At 39.4% G+C, this 12,088-nt stretch overlaps 1 protein-coding gene across 1 annotated transcript in view; it reads left to right on the top strand.

The window, feature by feature from the left end:
• ATF6 (activating transcription factor 6) overlaps positions 1 to 12,088 on the top strand; it is a 218,895-nt gene that overhangs the window by 153,475 nt on the left and 53,332 nt on the right. The window contains exon 15 of the mRNA XM_008265536.4: positions 8,609 to 8,693. Within this exon, the coding sequence (XP_008263758.4) occupies positions 8,609 to 8,693 (85 nt within the window). The remainder of the gene's footprint in view (positions 1 to 8,608; positions 8,694 to 12,088) is intronic.

Here is a 12,088-nt window from a genome sequence, read left to right as displayed (position 1 = left end):
TTTTTCTTTTTTGTTTTCAAAAGAAAAGCAAATGTAACTATTAGGTTCAGCCGGATGAAATTACTGGTGAAACATAGACCCACAAAGACAATTTTTTAATGATTCAACCTTGTAGTTTCTTTATGTGACTAGAAGTGGAGGCCAAGGTCAGCTAGGCTGAATAGAGGACTTCCCGTTGGGTTTGATATGAGAACCGTTTCGTAAGCAAAACATGAGCTTGTACTTAATAGGATTTCAAACCAAGTTTCCTTTGGTGATGCTGCCAGTATTATCGGGTTTGTATTAAGCGCTAAAAGCAAACATTGACTTACTTAACTTGGGCCATCTATTGTATATTAATAGTGATGATTTATTCTTCTTCTGGGTTAACATGCACACTGATGGGACAGAAGCAAGCTTAACCTTTCCTTTTATTGGTCTGTAGTTTTATTGCATACATTAGTGGCATAAATACTGCTTTTATGTAACCTTTAGATTAACTATTCTATTTTTACTATGATGAGAAGCCCTAAATATAGACATTTCAATAGTCTTTTAAATGATTATAGCCCACCTAATTTTACTATATCTAATTTTTTTGCAATTTTTGTTTTCAGAATGTATCACTAATGTGTGTCTACATTGTAAAGATTTAAAAGTTTCTAATAGCCATTGCTTTGGTGACTGACACATATAGGTTCTGATCAACACTTACTATAACTTCTGGAAGACAATATTAGTTCCAAATGTTGTGATTATAGGAAAATACTGAAAGGCCTACTTACTGCTTTGGCCCTCTTGCTTTTGAGATTTGACATGATTTCCAATGTGGCAGTATTTTTTTTATAGTTATATCTTTTTTCTTTTAAAGACTTATTTGTTTATTTGAAAGTCAGAGTTACACACAGAGAAGAGAGGCAGAGAGAGAGAGAGAGGTCTTCCATCTGCTAGTTCACTCCCCAGGTAGCCACAACAGTCGGAGCTGCGCCCTTCTGAAGCCAGGAGCCAGAAGCTTCTTCTGGGTCTCCCACATGGGTGCAGGGGCCAAAGGGCTTGGGCCACCTTCTACTGCTTTGCCAGGCCACAGCAGAGAGCTGGATTGGAAGTAGAGCAGCCAGGACTTGAGCTGGCGCCCATATGGGATGCTGGCACTGCAGGCGGCAGCTTTACCCGCTACACCACAGTGCCGGCCCCAGTTTGGCAGTTTGAAAGATAGTTGTTATGGCAAATGAAGTAGTTATGGTAGAAAACTAAAGCTCTTTCTCATATAGGAACATAGATTAAAGAAAATTTAGGGGCTGGTGCTGTGGCGTAGAAGGTTAAGCCTCCCCCTGCAGTCCCAGCATCCAATATGGCCACTGGTTCCAGTACTCACTGCTCCACTTCTTCTTTTTTTTTTTTTTTTAAAGATTTATTTTATTTATTTGAAATACTGAGATACAGAGAAAGGTAGAGACAGAGAGAGAAGTCTTCCATCTGCTGGTTCACTCCCCAGTTGGCTGCAGCGACCCGAGCTGGGCCCATCCAAAGCCAGGAGCCAGGAGCTTCTTTCAGGCCTCCTATGTGGGTGCAGGGGCCCAACGACCTGGACCATCTTCTGCTTTCGCAGGCTATAGCAGAGATGGGTGGGAAGAGGAGCAGCCGGGACTAGAACCGGTGCCCATATGGGATGTTGGCGCTTCAGACTAGGGCTTTAACCTGCCGGACCCTGCTCCACTTCTGATCCAGCTCTCTGCTAATGTGCCAGGGAAAAGCGCTGGAAAATGGCCCAAGTGCCTAGGCACCTGCACCCATGTGGGAGACCTAGAAAATGCTTCTGGCACCTGGCTTCAGCCTGGCCCAGCCCTGGCCATTTGAGGAGTGAATCAGTGGATGGAAGATAGCTCGCTCTATGTGTGTGTGTGTGTGTGTGTGTGTGTGTATGTGTGTGTGTATATGTATGTAATTCTCTCCTCTCTCTGTATCTCTGCCTTTCAAATAAATATTAAAGAAAAGGAAATTTTAAAAAATTTAATATAAAACTATCCTTGAAATATGATAGATACATTTTAATTTGGTCCAGTTGTAGTGGTTTTCTGATTTGGAAAACCAACCCCATCTCTGGAATCCAGTGGATATGAGCCAAATAGAAAATGTTAAAAGGCCATTGTTGTTACTGTTGGCTTGATATGCAACATTTTTTGACTAATAGAGGTCTGTGTCCATCCAAGTGAAAATTGTTCAGTGTCACAAGTGCTGCCTGTAGCAGACCAAGTTTCCTTCATTGCTAGGAGACATCATTAGATAGTCAATGAATTCATTTCTATCAAAGATAAAGGACTTTAACCCTGAGCCAGAGTTTCCTTAATACAGGAGAAGCTGTTTTTTCCAGTAAAATAGGAACTTGTGGATGGTCTGTTAATTAGTAAGACTGATTAAAGCAGGTAATCTTTTCTTTTTTTAAGATTTATTTATTTGAAAGGCAGAGTTAGAGAAAGAGAGAGAGAGCGAGCGAGCCAGCCAGCCCAGATAGCTGCGGCAGCCACTGCTGGGCCAGGCCAAAACCCGGAGTCAGGAGCTTTTTCTGGGTCTGCCACATGGGTGGCAGGGACCCAAACACTTGGGGCATCTTCCTCTGCTTTTCCCAATCCATTAGTAGGGAGCTGGATCAAAAATGGAGTAGCAGGGATTCAAACCAGTGCCCGTATGGGATGTTGGTATGTCAGTTGGTGGCTTTTCCCATAACACTGGTCCTACAGAGTATAATTTTTTAAAAGATGCTTATGTATCTTTACCTCATTTAATTGCATAAATGTGCAGTTATTTTCCAATTTTTGATATAGAATATGTGCCTTTTCTTTGGGTCCAAATCCACTATGTAGAACTTCATGTGATTTTTTTTCCCTACAATTCATCACCATAATTTCCAATGTCAGTTACTGTAACTTTAAATTAGAATAAGAATTTATTTATTTTTTAGAATAAGAATTTAAAGATACTTATTATGCAATCTGAGTACAGACTATTATGATTTCACCCCCAATCTTTTATGGTTGTTTTGCAATGAAAAAAGTTTTTTAAACTATTCACTTTTATTCAGTCTTGCTCTCTTTCAGTCACACTGTATTTTATCAGTTATGTAATTTTTTTATTCACATTAACAAATGCAATTAGCAAAAAGTAGTTTTTTAAAGCCACAACTCAATTAGTCATGAATATTTAGTGTTCTATGGGCACCAGTTTTCAGATGGAATGAGAAATGTCATTTAATCTAGTAACTTAGTTTCTTTTCTCTATGGATATGTAGAATCTCTTTTAATAACTCTAAGATCTTACTTTTATTGTGACATGCCATCACAATTTTGCTGAGCAAAATGTGGTCTTGGTTATTCTTTTGATAAGTCAATCTACAAGGCTTTTGTTTTCTTGAAAATGAAACAGACAGTAACTTTAGATGTTTTGTTACACACTGATCTTTTCTCTGTTTCTAACAGAATGCTTGAAAAAGGGAATTGGGAAAAATAGATGAAAATAGCACATTTTGTCAAGTACAATGTTGCATAACATTGGAAACTGATGGTTTATTCCCACAGTGAAATGTTCTGGTGTCACCTTCCTCCCTGTTTATCTAGCTTCTGGGAATAAGAGTATGGAAGCATGACGATGATATTTGTTCACATGATTTCACCCTGAAGATACCCTCTGGTATAAAAGCTCCATAAATGTTTTTCATGAGTCCACTTGGAAATGTCTTAAAATTAGCAACACAGTTTTGAATGACAGAGCTGAAATGTGTTTGTCATTTATCTCCATAGCAACTTCCTTTTCCCACTTTTAAAAAAAAAAAGTTTCGGGGTCTGCACTGTGGCGTACCAGGTGAACTTGCCACCTGCAGTGCCAGCATCCCATATGGGTGCTGGTTTACATCTCGACTGCCCGACTTCCTATCCAGCTCTCTGCTAAAGTGCTAGGAAAGCAGTGGAAGAAGGCCCAAGTCATTGGGCCCCTGCACCCATGTGGGAGACCCAGAAGAAGCTTCAGGCTCCTGGCTTCAGATCGGCCCAGCTCTGGTCATTGTAGCCATTTGGGGAGTGACCCAACAGATGGAAGATCTCTCCCTCTCTCTTTCTGCCTCTACCGCTCTGTAATGCTGCCTTTCAAATAAATAAGTAAATCTTTTTTTTTTTTTTTTGGACAGGCAGAGTGGACAGTGAGAGAGAGAGACAGAGACAAAGGTCTTCCTTTGCCGTTGGTTCACCCTCCAATGGCTGCCGCGGCCGGCGCGCTGCGCTGATCCGATGGCAGGAGCCAAGTACTTATCCTGGTCTCCCATGGGGTGCAGGGCCCAAGCACTTGAGCCATCCTCCACTGCACTCCCTGGCCACAGCAGAGAGCTGGCCTGGAAGAGGGGCAACCGGGACAGAATCCGGCGCCCCGACCGGGACTAGAACCCAGTGTGCCGGCACCGCAAGGAGGAGGATTAGCCTAGTGAGCTGCGGCGCCGGCTTAAGTAAATCTTTTTTTAAAAACAAGTAGTTTGATTTTTATTGCAGTTGGATTGTTCTAGCTGACTTAATAGGAAAGGAAGAATTTAATTCAGATTTGTCAAACTGTATCTCTACTTTTCCAGCATTCAGTTTCCTCCATTAGTTAATTAATAAGCATTTAAATGAAATTGTAGTGGTAGGAGGTGTATCAAGAAGGCTAAATAATAAATATAGATTTTTCTATACTGTTAAAAAAAAAAACATAGCTGGGGGCCACCACTGTGGCATAGCAGCCGCATCCAGTGCTGGCATCCTGTATGGGTGCCGGTTCATGTCCTGGCTGCTCCACTTTGATCCAGCTCTCTGCTATGGCCTGGGAAAACAGTAGGAGATGGCCCAAGGCCTTGGGCCCCTGCACCCGTGTGGGAGACCTGGAAGAAGCTCTTGGCTCCTGGCTTCAGACTGACGCAACTCTGGCCATTGTGGCCATCTAGAGAGTAAATCAGTGGATGGAAGATCTCTCTCTCTCTCTCTCTCTCTGTCTCTCTCTCTCTGCCTTTGCCTCTCTGTAACTCTTTCCTTTAAATAAATACATAAATATTTACAAAAAAAAAAAAGCATAGTTGTCCCTGATTAATTTTTACTTAGATTCCTCTTGACCAAATAAATACTTTTACACTACTTCACAGATTTATAACTAGTAATTAGGATTAGCTTTAGGCTTTGAGTTACAGAAAATTAAATTAGTGGTCTTAAAAATTTAAATTTGTGAACTCCTTAATCATCAGGATCCCTTCTTCTTTCTGTCTTTTGTTCCAAAATTCTCAACTTGCAGCTTAAATCTCATGGGCCCAGATGGCTACTCCAGTTTTGGCAATCACATCTGCTTTCTAGCTGTCTGGATGGAGAAAAGGGAAGGAAGAGGGTGCCCTTCTGCCATTACCACCTTGAACAAGTTGCATGCACTTCTTCTTCTTACAGCCCATTGACCAGAGTATGTGGCTTCACCTGGTCACACGGGAATCTGGGGAATACAGCCTTTATTCTTGTGTCTTCGTGCCCAACTAAATGTTGTAGATTCTGTTTCTATTCAAATATTATGGGAGAAGGAAAGCATTTACTGGATGTGAATGCTTTCTTTTTTTTGCCAAAATTTACATTGCTTACCCCAACAAAATGAAAACCTGGATTTTTTTTAAGATTTATTTATTTATTTATTTGAAAGGCAGAGGCAGAGAGAGAGAGGGAGGGAGGGAGAGGTCTTCCATCCACCAGCTACTCCCCAGATGGCTGCAATGGCCAGAGCTGTGCTGATCTGAAGGCAGGAGCCAGGAGCTTCTTCCGGATCTCCCATGGGACCCAAGGACTTGGGCCATCTTCTGCTGCTTTCTCAGGCCATAGCAAAGAGCTGGATTGGAAGTGGAGCAACTGGGACTCAAACCAGTCGGTGCCCATATTGGATGCCAGCAGTGTAGGTGGAGGTTTTACCCGCTACACCACAGCACCAGTCCCAATTTGTTTTTTTGTTATTGTTGTTGTTGTTGGTTTTAAAGAAAATGTCCTCTGTAGCACAGTTGACTTATTGGCAGGACACTACACCTGGGTGGTCTTTTTTTTTAAGATGAGTGGTAAGAAGTAAGTAAATATATTTGTGGATTAAGAAAAGCGTCTTTGTTTCTGGATATGTGACTAACAAGATTAGTTATCTGAAAAAGATTAAGATGAGCATGGATAAAAATTGCTTCAAAATCATTGTTGTGAGTTTCAAGGCACATTTATTTTGAGAAAGTGAAGGCAAATATTAAATGAAACAACTACAGTGATCTAGTTACATGTACATAATTAGTTTTTTTAGAAAAGATTTTATTTATTTTATTTGAAAGTTAGAGTTACAGAGAGGTGGAGGCAGAGAGAGAGAGAGAGAGAGGGATAGGTCTTCTATTTGCTGGTTCACTCCCCAAATGGTTGCCATGGCTGGAACTGTGTTGATATGAAGCCAGGAGCCAGGAGCTTCTTCCAGGTTTCCCATGTGGGTGCAGGGGCCCAAGCACTTGGGTCATCTTCCACTGCTTTCCCAGGCCATAGGAGAGAGCTGGATCGGAAGTGGAGCAGCTGGGACTTGAACCAGTGCCCATATGGGATGCCGGCACTGCAGGTGGCAGCTTTACCCGCTACTGGCCCCCAGAATTTGTTTTCATGTTAAGGTAAACACTGTTAGGGTTTGTAGTGTTGGTTCCTTCCAGTTCTGGTCTTTGGGCTTCTTGGCAAACAAGCTCTTTAAATTAGACGCTGTTCCCCATTTAAAAATCTTTAACTACAGACAAGACGCATTAACTGTAATATTCTTTTTTCATAAATCATAGCATTTGGCCTTTTGTTACAAAATTAACTCTTTTACTTAAAATTTAATGAAGAGAAAAAGTAGGAGACAGTATGTTCAGAAAATCATGTTTAAAACATTTGGTATGTCATTGAGATCTTAACAGACAATTCAGAATTAATTCTGAGCCTGACCTTAACCCGTGACAAATGAAATCTTTGTTTGTTTTTACAATAGCCTTAATTTGGGGCTTGCAAGTGTTTTGGTTTGTTTTCTCATTCAATTTAGAGACCCTGGAGCAGCATTTTAATTACAGGAATTAAGCTATTTATAATTTTTGTAGCATGAAGATCAACAAGTTATGTTTTTTCTTGGTTATAATATATTATTCTCAGAAATCTGTGATCCGTGTGTCTGACAGTGCATGTGAAACAAAACACAAACCCCCGTGCCGCAGTGTTGGCACTGGAACAGGACTTCACTCATCTTCCCAGTCCCCTCTTTTAAAAATCATGTTCTCATGGAAATGTTGCCTTGAATTATGCAAAGCACAAACAGTTACTGGAATGTTTTCTACCCAGTTCTGTTCATGTACATCAGTTTCAATTTGTTTTCCACATTCTGGATTTTTTCTTAGGTCTGTTAAAATAGTCAAATTTCATAGTGACACTGACTTTGAACTAAAGTGCCATGAACTTTTATCATTCCAGCTATTTCAGATCCTTCTTTTTGATAAGTCTATCCATGTAGTAAGTTTGTTGAATGAATGAGGGAATAATGAACATAGAAACAAGAAAAGAAAGTAGAATGTGTTATACTTAGGCTCAGTTTTAAGAAATGGTATCTTTTTTTTTTAATCTCTGACAATTCTTAGATTTTTCCTAGGAAGAAGAGGAGCTATTGAAAACAGATAAGGTTGAAATCATTAGTCATTTTTAATCAGCTTTAAAATACCTACATATACACAGTTCAGGGCACTTGTATGCCCCCTTGTCTGCAACCAAACTCTCTTTGGCTTGTTTTTACTTTTAGTAATTGTGTGGCTATTGTGTAGCTGGAAACCAGCAACTTCAGATGAGTTACATATAGATCATTAAAAGTTGGCTGTATCATATTCAGTACTGTATAATTTTTCTAAATATGCATTTATAATTTTTAAACTCTATGCTTTTTAAAGGCGAGAACTCTACATTCTTTGAAATGTTCATTTTGATTACAAATAAATGTCTAATGCTATGACCACTTCAAAGAAGAGCTCAAGCAAGCAAGACCCTAGGCCCTGGCTTTGCTTCAGACAGAACCTCTTTAATATATTGATAATCTGAGATAGGAATCTTGTTGGAGGGGAAAAAAATCTTCCTCTCCTTAAAAAAACAAAGTTTGAAAATGACTCTTTAGTGGATAGATAGGTAACTACAGAATCTTATGATATTATCTTATGTAGCCTCTATCATTTTACAGGACTGGAAACTGAGGCCCAGAAAGGATGTGTAGTCTTGTCCAGATCATACAGCTATTTAGTGGAAGAACTAGAATTAAAACCCTTGTCCTAGATGCTTGACCAGTACTCTTAAAAATTGTAGCATATATGTTATCAGAACCTAGGAGTAGTTCAAGAAGACTGCATAGAATCTGGTAATGATGGACACTAAGTTAATGTGTAGTGCATTAATGAATGAATGATCCTAAGGTAATTTGTAGTTGATTAACTCTTAAGTTTAAATAAAACTTGTCATTTTCCATGATTCCAGTGAAGTGTTGGCCTCTTGGAAACACTGAATTTGGCCTGTTTTAGGACTAAGCTAGTTGTTACACATAACAAATTGTTCTTTGTTGATTTTAGGATCACCTACTGTTACCAGCTACCACCCACAACAAGACCACAAGACCCAAAATGTCTATTGTATTACCAGCAATAAACATAAATGGTAAGTTGAAATTTTGATTTGTGAACAATGTGAGATTCTTTATTTGGCCAAGATTCTCTGGATTAATTAAAAACATGAAAATTTTCAGTTGGGTAGGTAACAGTATACATCAATGCAGTATTATTTGGGGGACATTTTCACCAAAATGTCATTTTTAAATTTTAGTATTTGTTTTAAAAATTACTTTACAAAAAAGTGGTTCTCACTTATTTACATAAATAGTGCAGCTGGCATCCTGATTGTTCTGCATACTTCCTGTCTGGATTCTTTCTAGTCTTATGTGCAATATAAGAAGTTCCTGCTGTGTTCTAACAGCAGATTTGTGAGTTAGATTTTTGGAGTTCAGTGCAGTTTCCTGTGTTACCTGAACATTGGTATGATTCTGGAACAAGCCACAGATGCCTATTTATTTTAATCCATGATACTGATGAGTTTGAAATTGACAGTATTACTATTATATTTCATTCTACTACTAGTAGAATGGGTGTTAAAGGAAATACAAATAATACTATGACACTTTGAGGCTGTCCAGAGATGTTAAGACATGGAGTACCTGTGTATAGTCTAGAAGGGAAAATAAAACAAGTACAGAAATCACTGTCCTCTAGAGAGAAAGTCCCATAGGTAATATACTAAGTACTCAAGAAATTCAGTGCAGGCGAGATTACTTCCAGCTGGGTTCTACATGAAGACGAGAAATAACTTACTCCCAATACCAGCTGTGTGTTAGAAATGAGCACAATGTATGCTATTGACTAACTGCTAACTGCTTTTTCTGATATTTCAAATTAGGCTTATTGAAACAAGGAAGTCAGCCTTCTTTCTCAGGCCTTTTTACCTGGTGTAATAGAACCATTGGTAAATTTCCCATCGTGTGATAAGACCTTTATAGTATATGAGGAAGATGAAAATGAACCAACCTGCAGTTGAACCAGTCCACATTCTGACTGATAATCTGAAATCCTTAAATAAAATTATAAAACAAAACACTACATTTTAGGGGAGATTCTAAATGAATTCTAACAACATTTAGCCTTTGAGGTACAGGCATTATTCATTATATGTTTTAAGACCCTGGACGACTGTAGAATTTCATGAGCTATATATAGACAGCTCATCAAAAATGCTTTGGAAGCAACTTTATACACATAAAACATAAATGATTTTTTGTTGTTGAAGTGTAAAAAATTTATACTATTTGCTTAGTGTCACAAAGACATTCAGAACAAATTAAGGGAAAAAATGATAACATTGAGAGGAACGTCTTCAATAAAGGCCCACCTATAAGGTTATTCACCGAATAATCGGATTACTTTCTGAAGAAGGACGGTAGATTCAAAAGTGAAATATGTTGTACTCCAAAGAGAGAACAGAATCTGGGAAATCTCAAGTTTTCCCCATGGATGCCTGGGTTTCTTTGCTTGCATTGTAATAGTTTCATTTTTGCTCAACTCATCCTCAGAAAGTTTATTTCTAAGCTCCATCAAGGCATAATTCACTGAAGTTTTTTCTTCTAATATCGAGTTCTTATGCAAAAAAATGCCTGGTTTTATTTTATAACAGTGAGCTCCATTTATATTAAGCCAAAAATAATAAGATACTGTTTGATTTTGTTTATCTTGGTCAGGGGACTGATTTTTGAAGATGAGCCTTTCATGGATTTGGAAAATACAATCATTAGAGGATCCTTTCCTTTTCAATCTGTTCCAGATTCTTTGTAAATAAGTTTCTTTCTGATTTTTTTCTTGTTTTAAACATAGTAAGCTATTAGAAAAATTAAGATTTAAATTTGGGAAATACTGGTTGAGTGTATAGCATGTGTTAAGTGCTATGCTGCATCCTCAGCCTCTTCTCTCAGCGGTCCCTCTTGCTGTACTGAGACTTCTCAAATTAGATCCTGATATTTCTTCCCCACTAATGGACCTCAGAACCTGCAGATGGTTTATGCGGTTGGTACTAGCATTGCTGCCCACAACCTCCAGTGTATCTATCCTCCTTTCTCCTTCAGTCCCCCTGCCATCCTGCAGTGTATACTGGCAGACAAATTCATTCCTCTTACCTTTCTTTGTTCCTGTCACCTCCCATACTTTCACTCCACTACTGCTTCCTCTCCCTGTGTAACGTCAACACCCTCACAGACAAGTCATCCTGTATTCTAGTCTTTTAGATCCAGTCATATTTTAGTTTGCAGCACCTCAGTCACTCTCCACATGGTCACAATCTAGACCTTATCATCTGTAGTAGTGCTCCCTTTCGAATCTTGAACATCCTGCTTTCTGTTACTCACTCTCTTACTTTAACATCCACACTCAAGGCACTCTCTTTCTTCGCAAATCTCCAGTCTTTTTCTGTATACCCATCACATAGTTAATGGCCATACATTCCTCTTACCCAGCCTAAATTCCATAGTCTGGTTCTATCACCACTCTCTCACAGACACCCCTTACTCCCTGGATCCTTTCTTCCTAGGCTTCAGTTGCCTGGAAAAAACCCCACCATAGTTAAACCCAACCATCCTCTTTATGCCTGCTCTCAAGTAGCTAAAAATTGCTAGAAAATACCGTCTAGTAAGGACAAGTAACTTCATTTCAAATTTATGACTGTTAACTTCAAAAAGGCATTCAGTGCTCTCAGGCGCTGCTAGTAAATTCACTTTCCTTCTCCCCTGAAACAAGAATTTCTCACCTTCTCCTCTCAAATCCCCCACATCCCCTCTCCCAACCCCCTCAGCTAATGAACTCACCAAATGCAACATTGAGAAAATAGATGTGCTCATGCAAGAGCTACCTCATGTTTCCACTACAGCCAGCCCAGCTGCTTCTACACCCATAAACGTTGCCTTCTCTCTTGCTACACTATAAGCAAAGTCTCTTGCATAGGGTTCTAAATCCCAACTTGGCTACTCACTAGATGTATATTGTTGGGCAATCAATTCACTGTTCGATGCCTCAGCTTCCCCATATGTACAAGGAGATAAGAGTAATTACCTTCCTTCTAGGATTGAAGGGAGAAATAAATGAGTAAAAATGCTTTAATTAGTGCCTGTTTATTTCCAGCTGTGTGTTACCACTGTTGTCACCATTGTCACGTCACTGTCATCTACAGTGACTCCTCCCTTTTTGAGCTAAATCCTAGCACCTCTCAGTTTCAAAGACATTGCTCATGCATTGACACCATCTTTCTTTCACATGATTAATGTCTGCTCTACTGGATCACTGCTGTCAGCATACAAAATGTCTTTGGTGTAGGAAGACTTTGGCTCCAAGTCCAATTTCTCTGCTATTATACCTAGAAAACGCTCGAAAGAGTTACTTGCACTCACTGCCTCTAGTTCCTTATCTCCCAGTTTTCTCTGTCCGCTCCCACCAAGTTTTGCCCCTTGTCTCGCCTTTGAA

This window comes from Oryctolagus cuniculus, chromosome 7 (genome assembly GCF_964237555.1).
Source record: "Oryctolagus cuniculus chromosome 7, mOryCun1.1, whole genome shotgun sequence".
Lineage (NCBI taxonomy): Eukaryota > Metazoa > Chordata > Mammalia > Lagomorpha > Leporidae > Oryctolagus > Oryctolagus cuniculus.
Note: the sequence above shows the minus strand (reverse complement) of the source record. Positions and strands in the feature narration are given on the sequence as shown.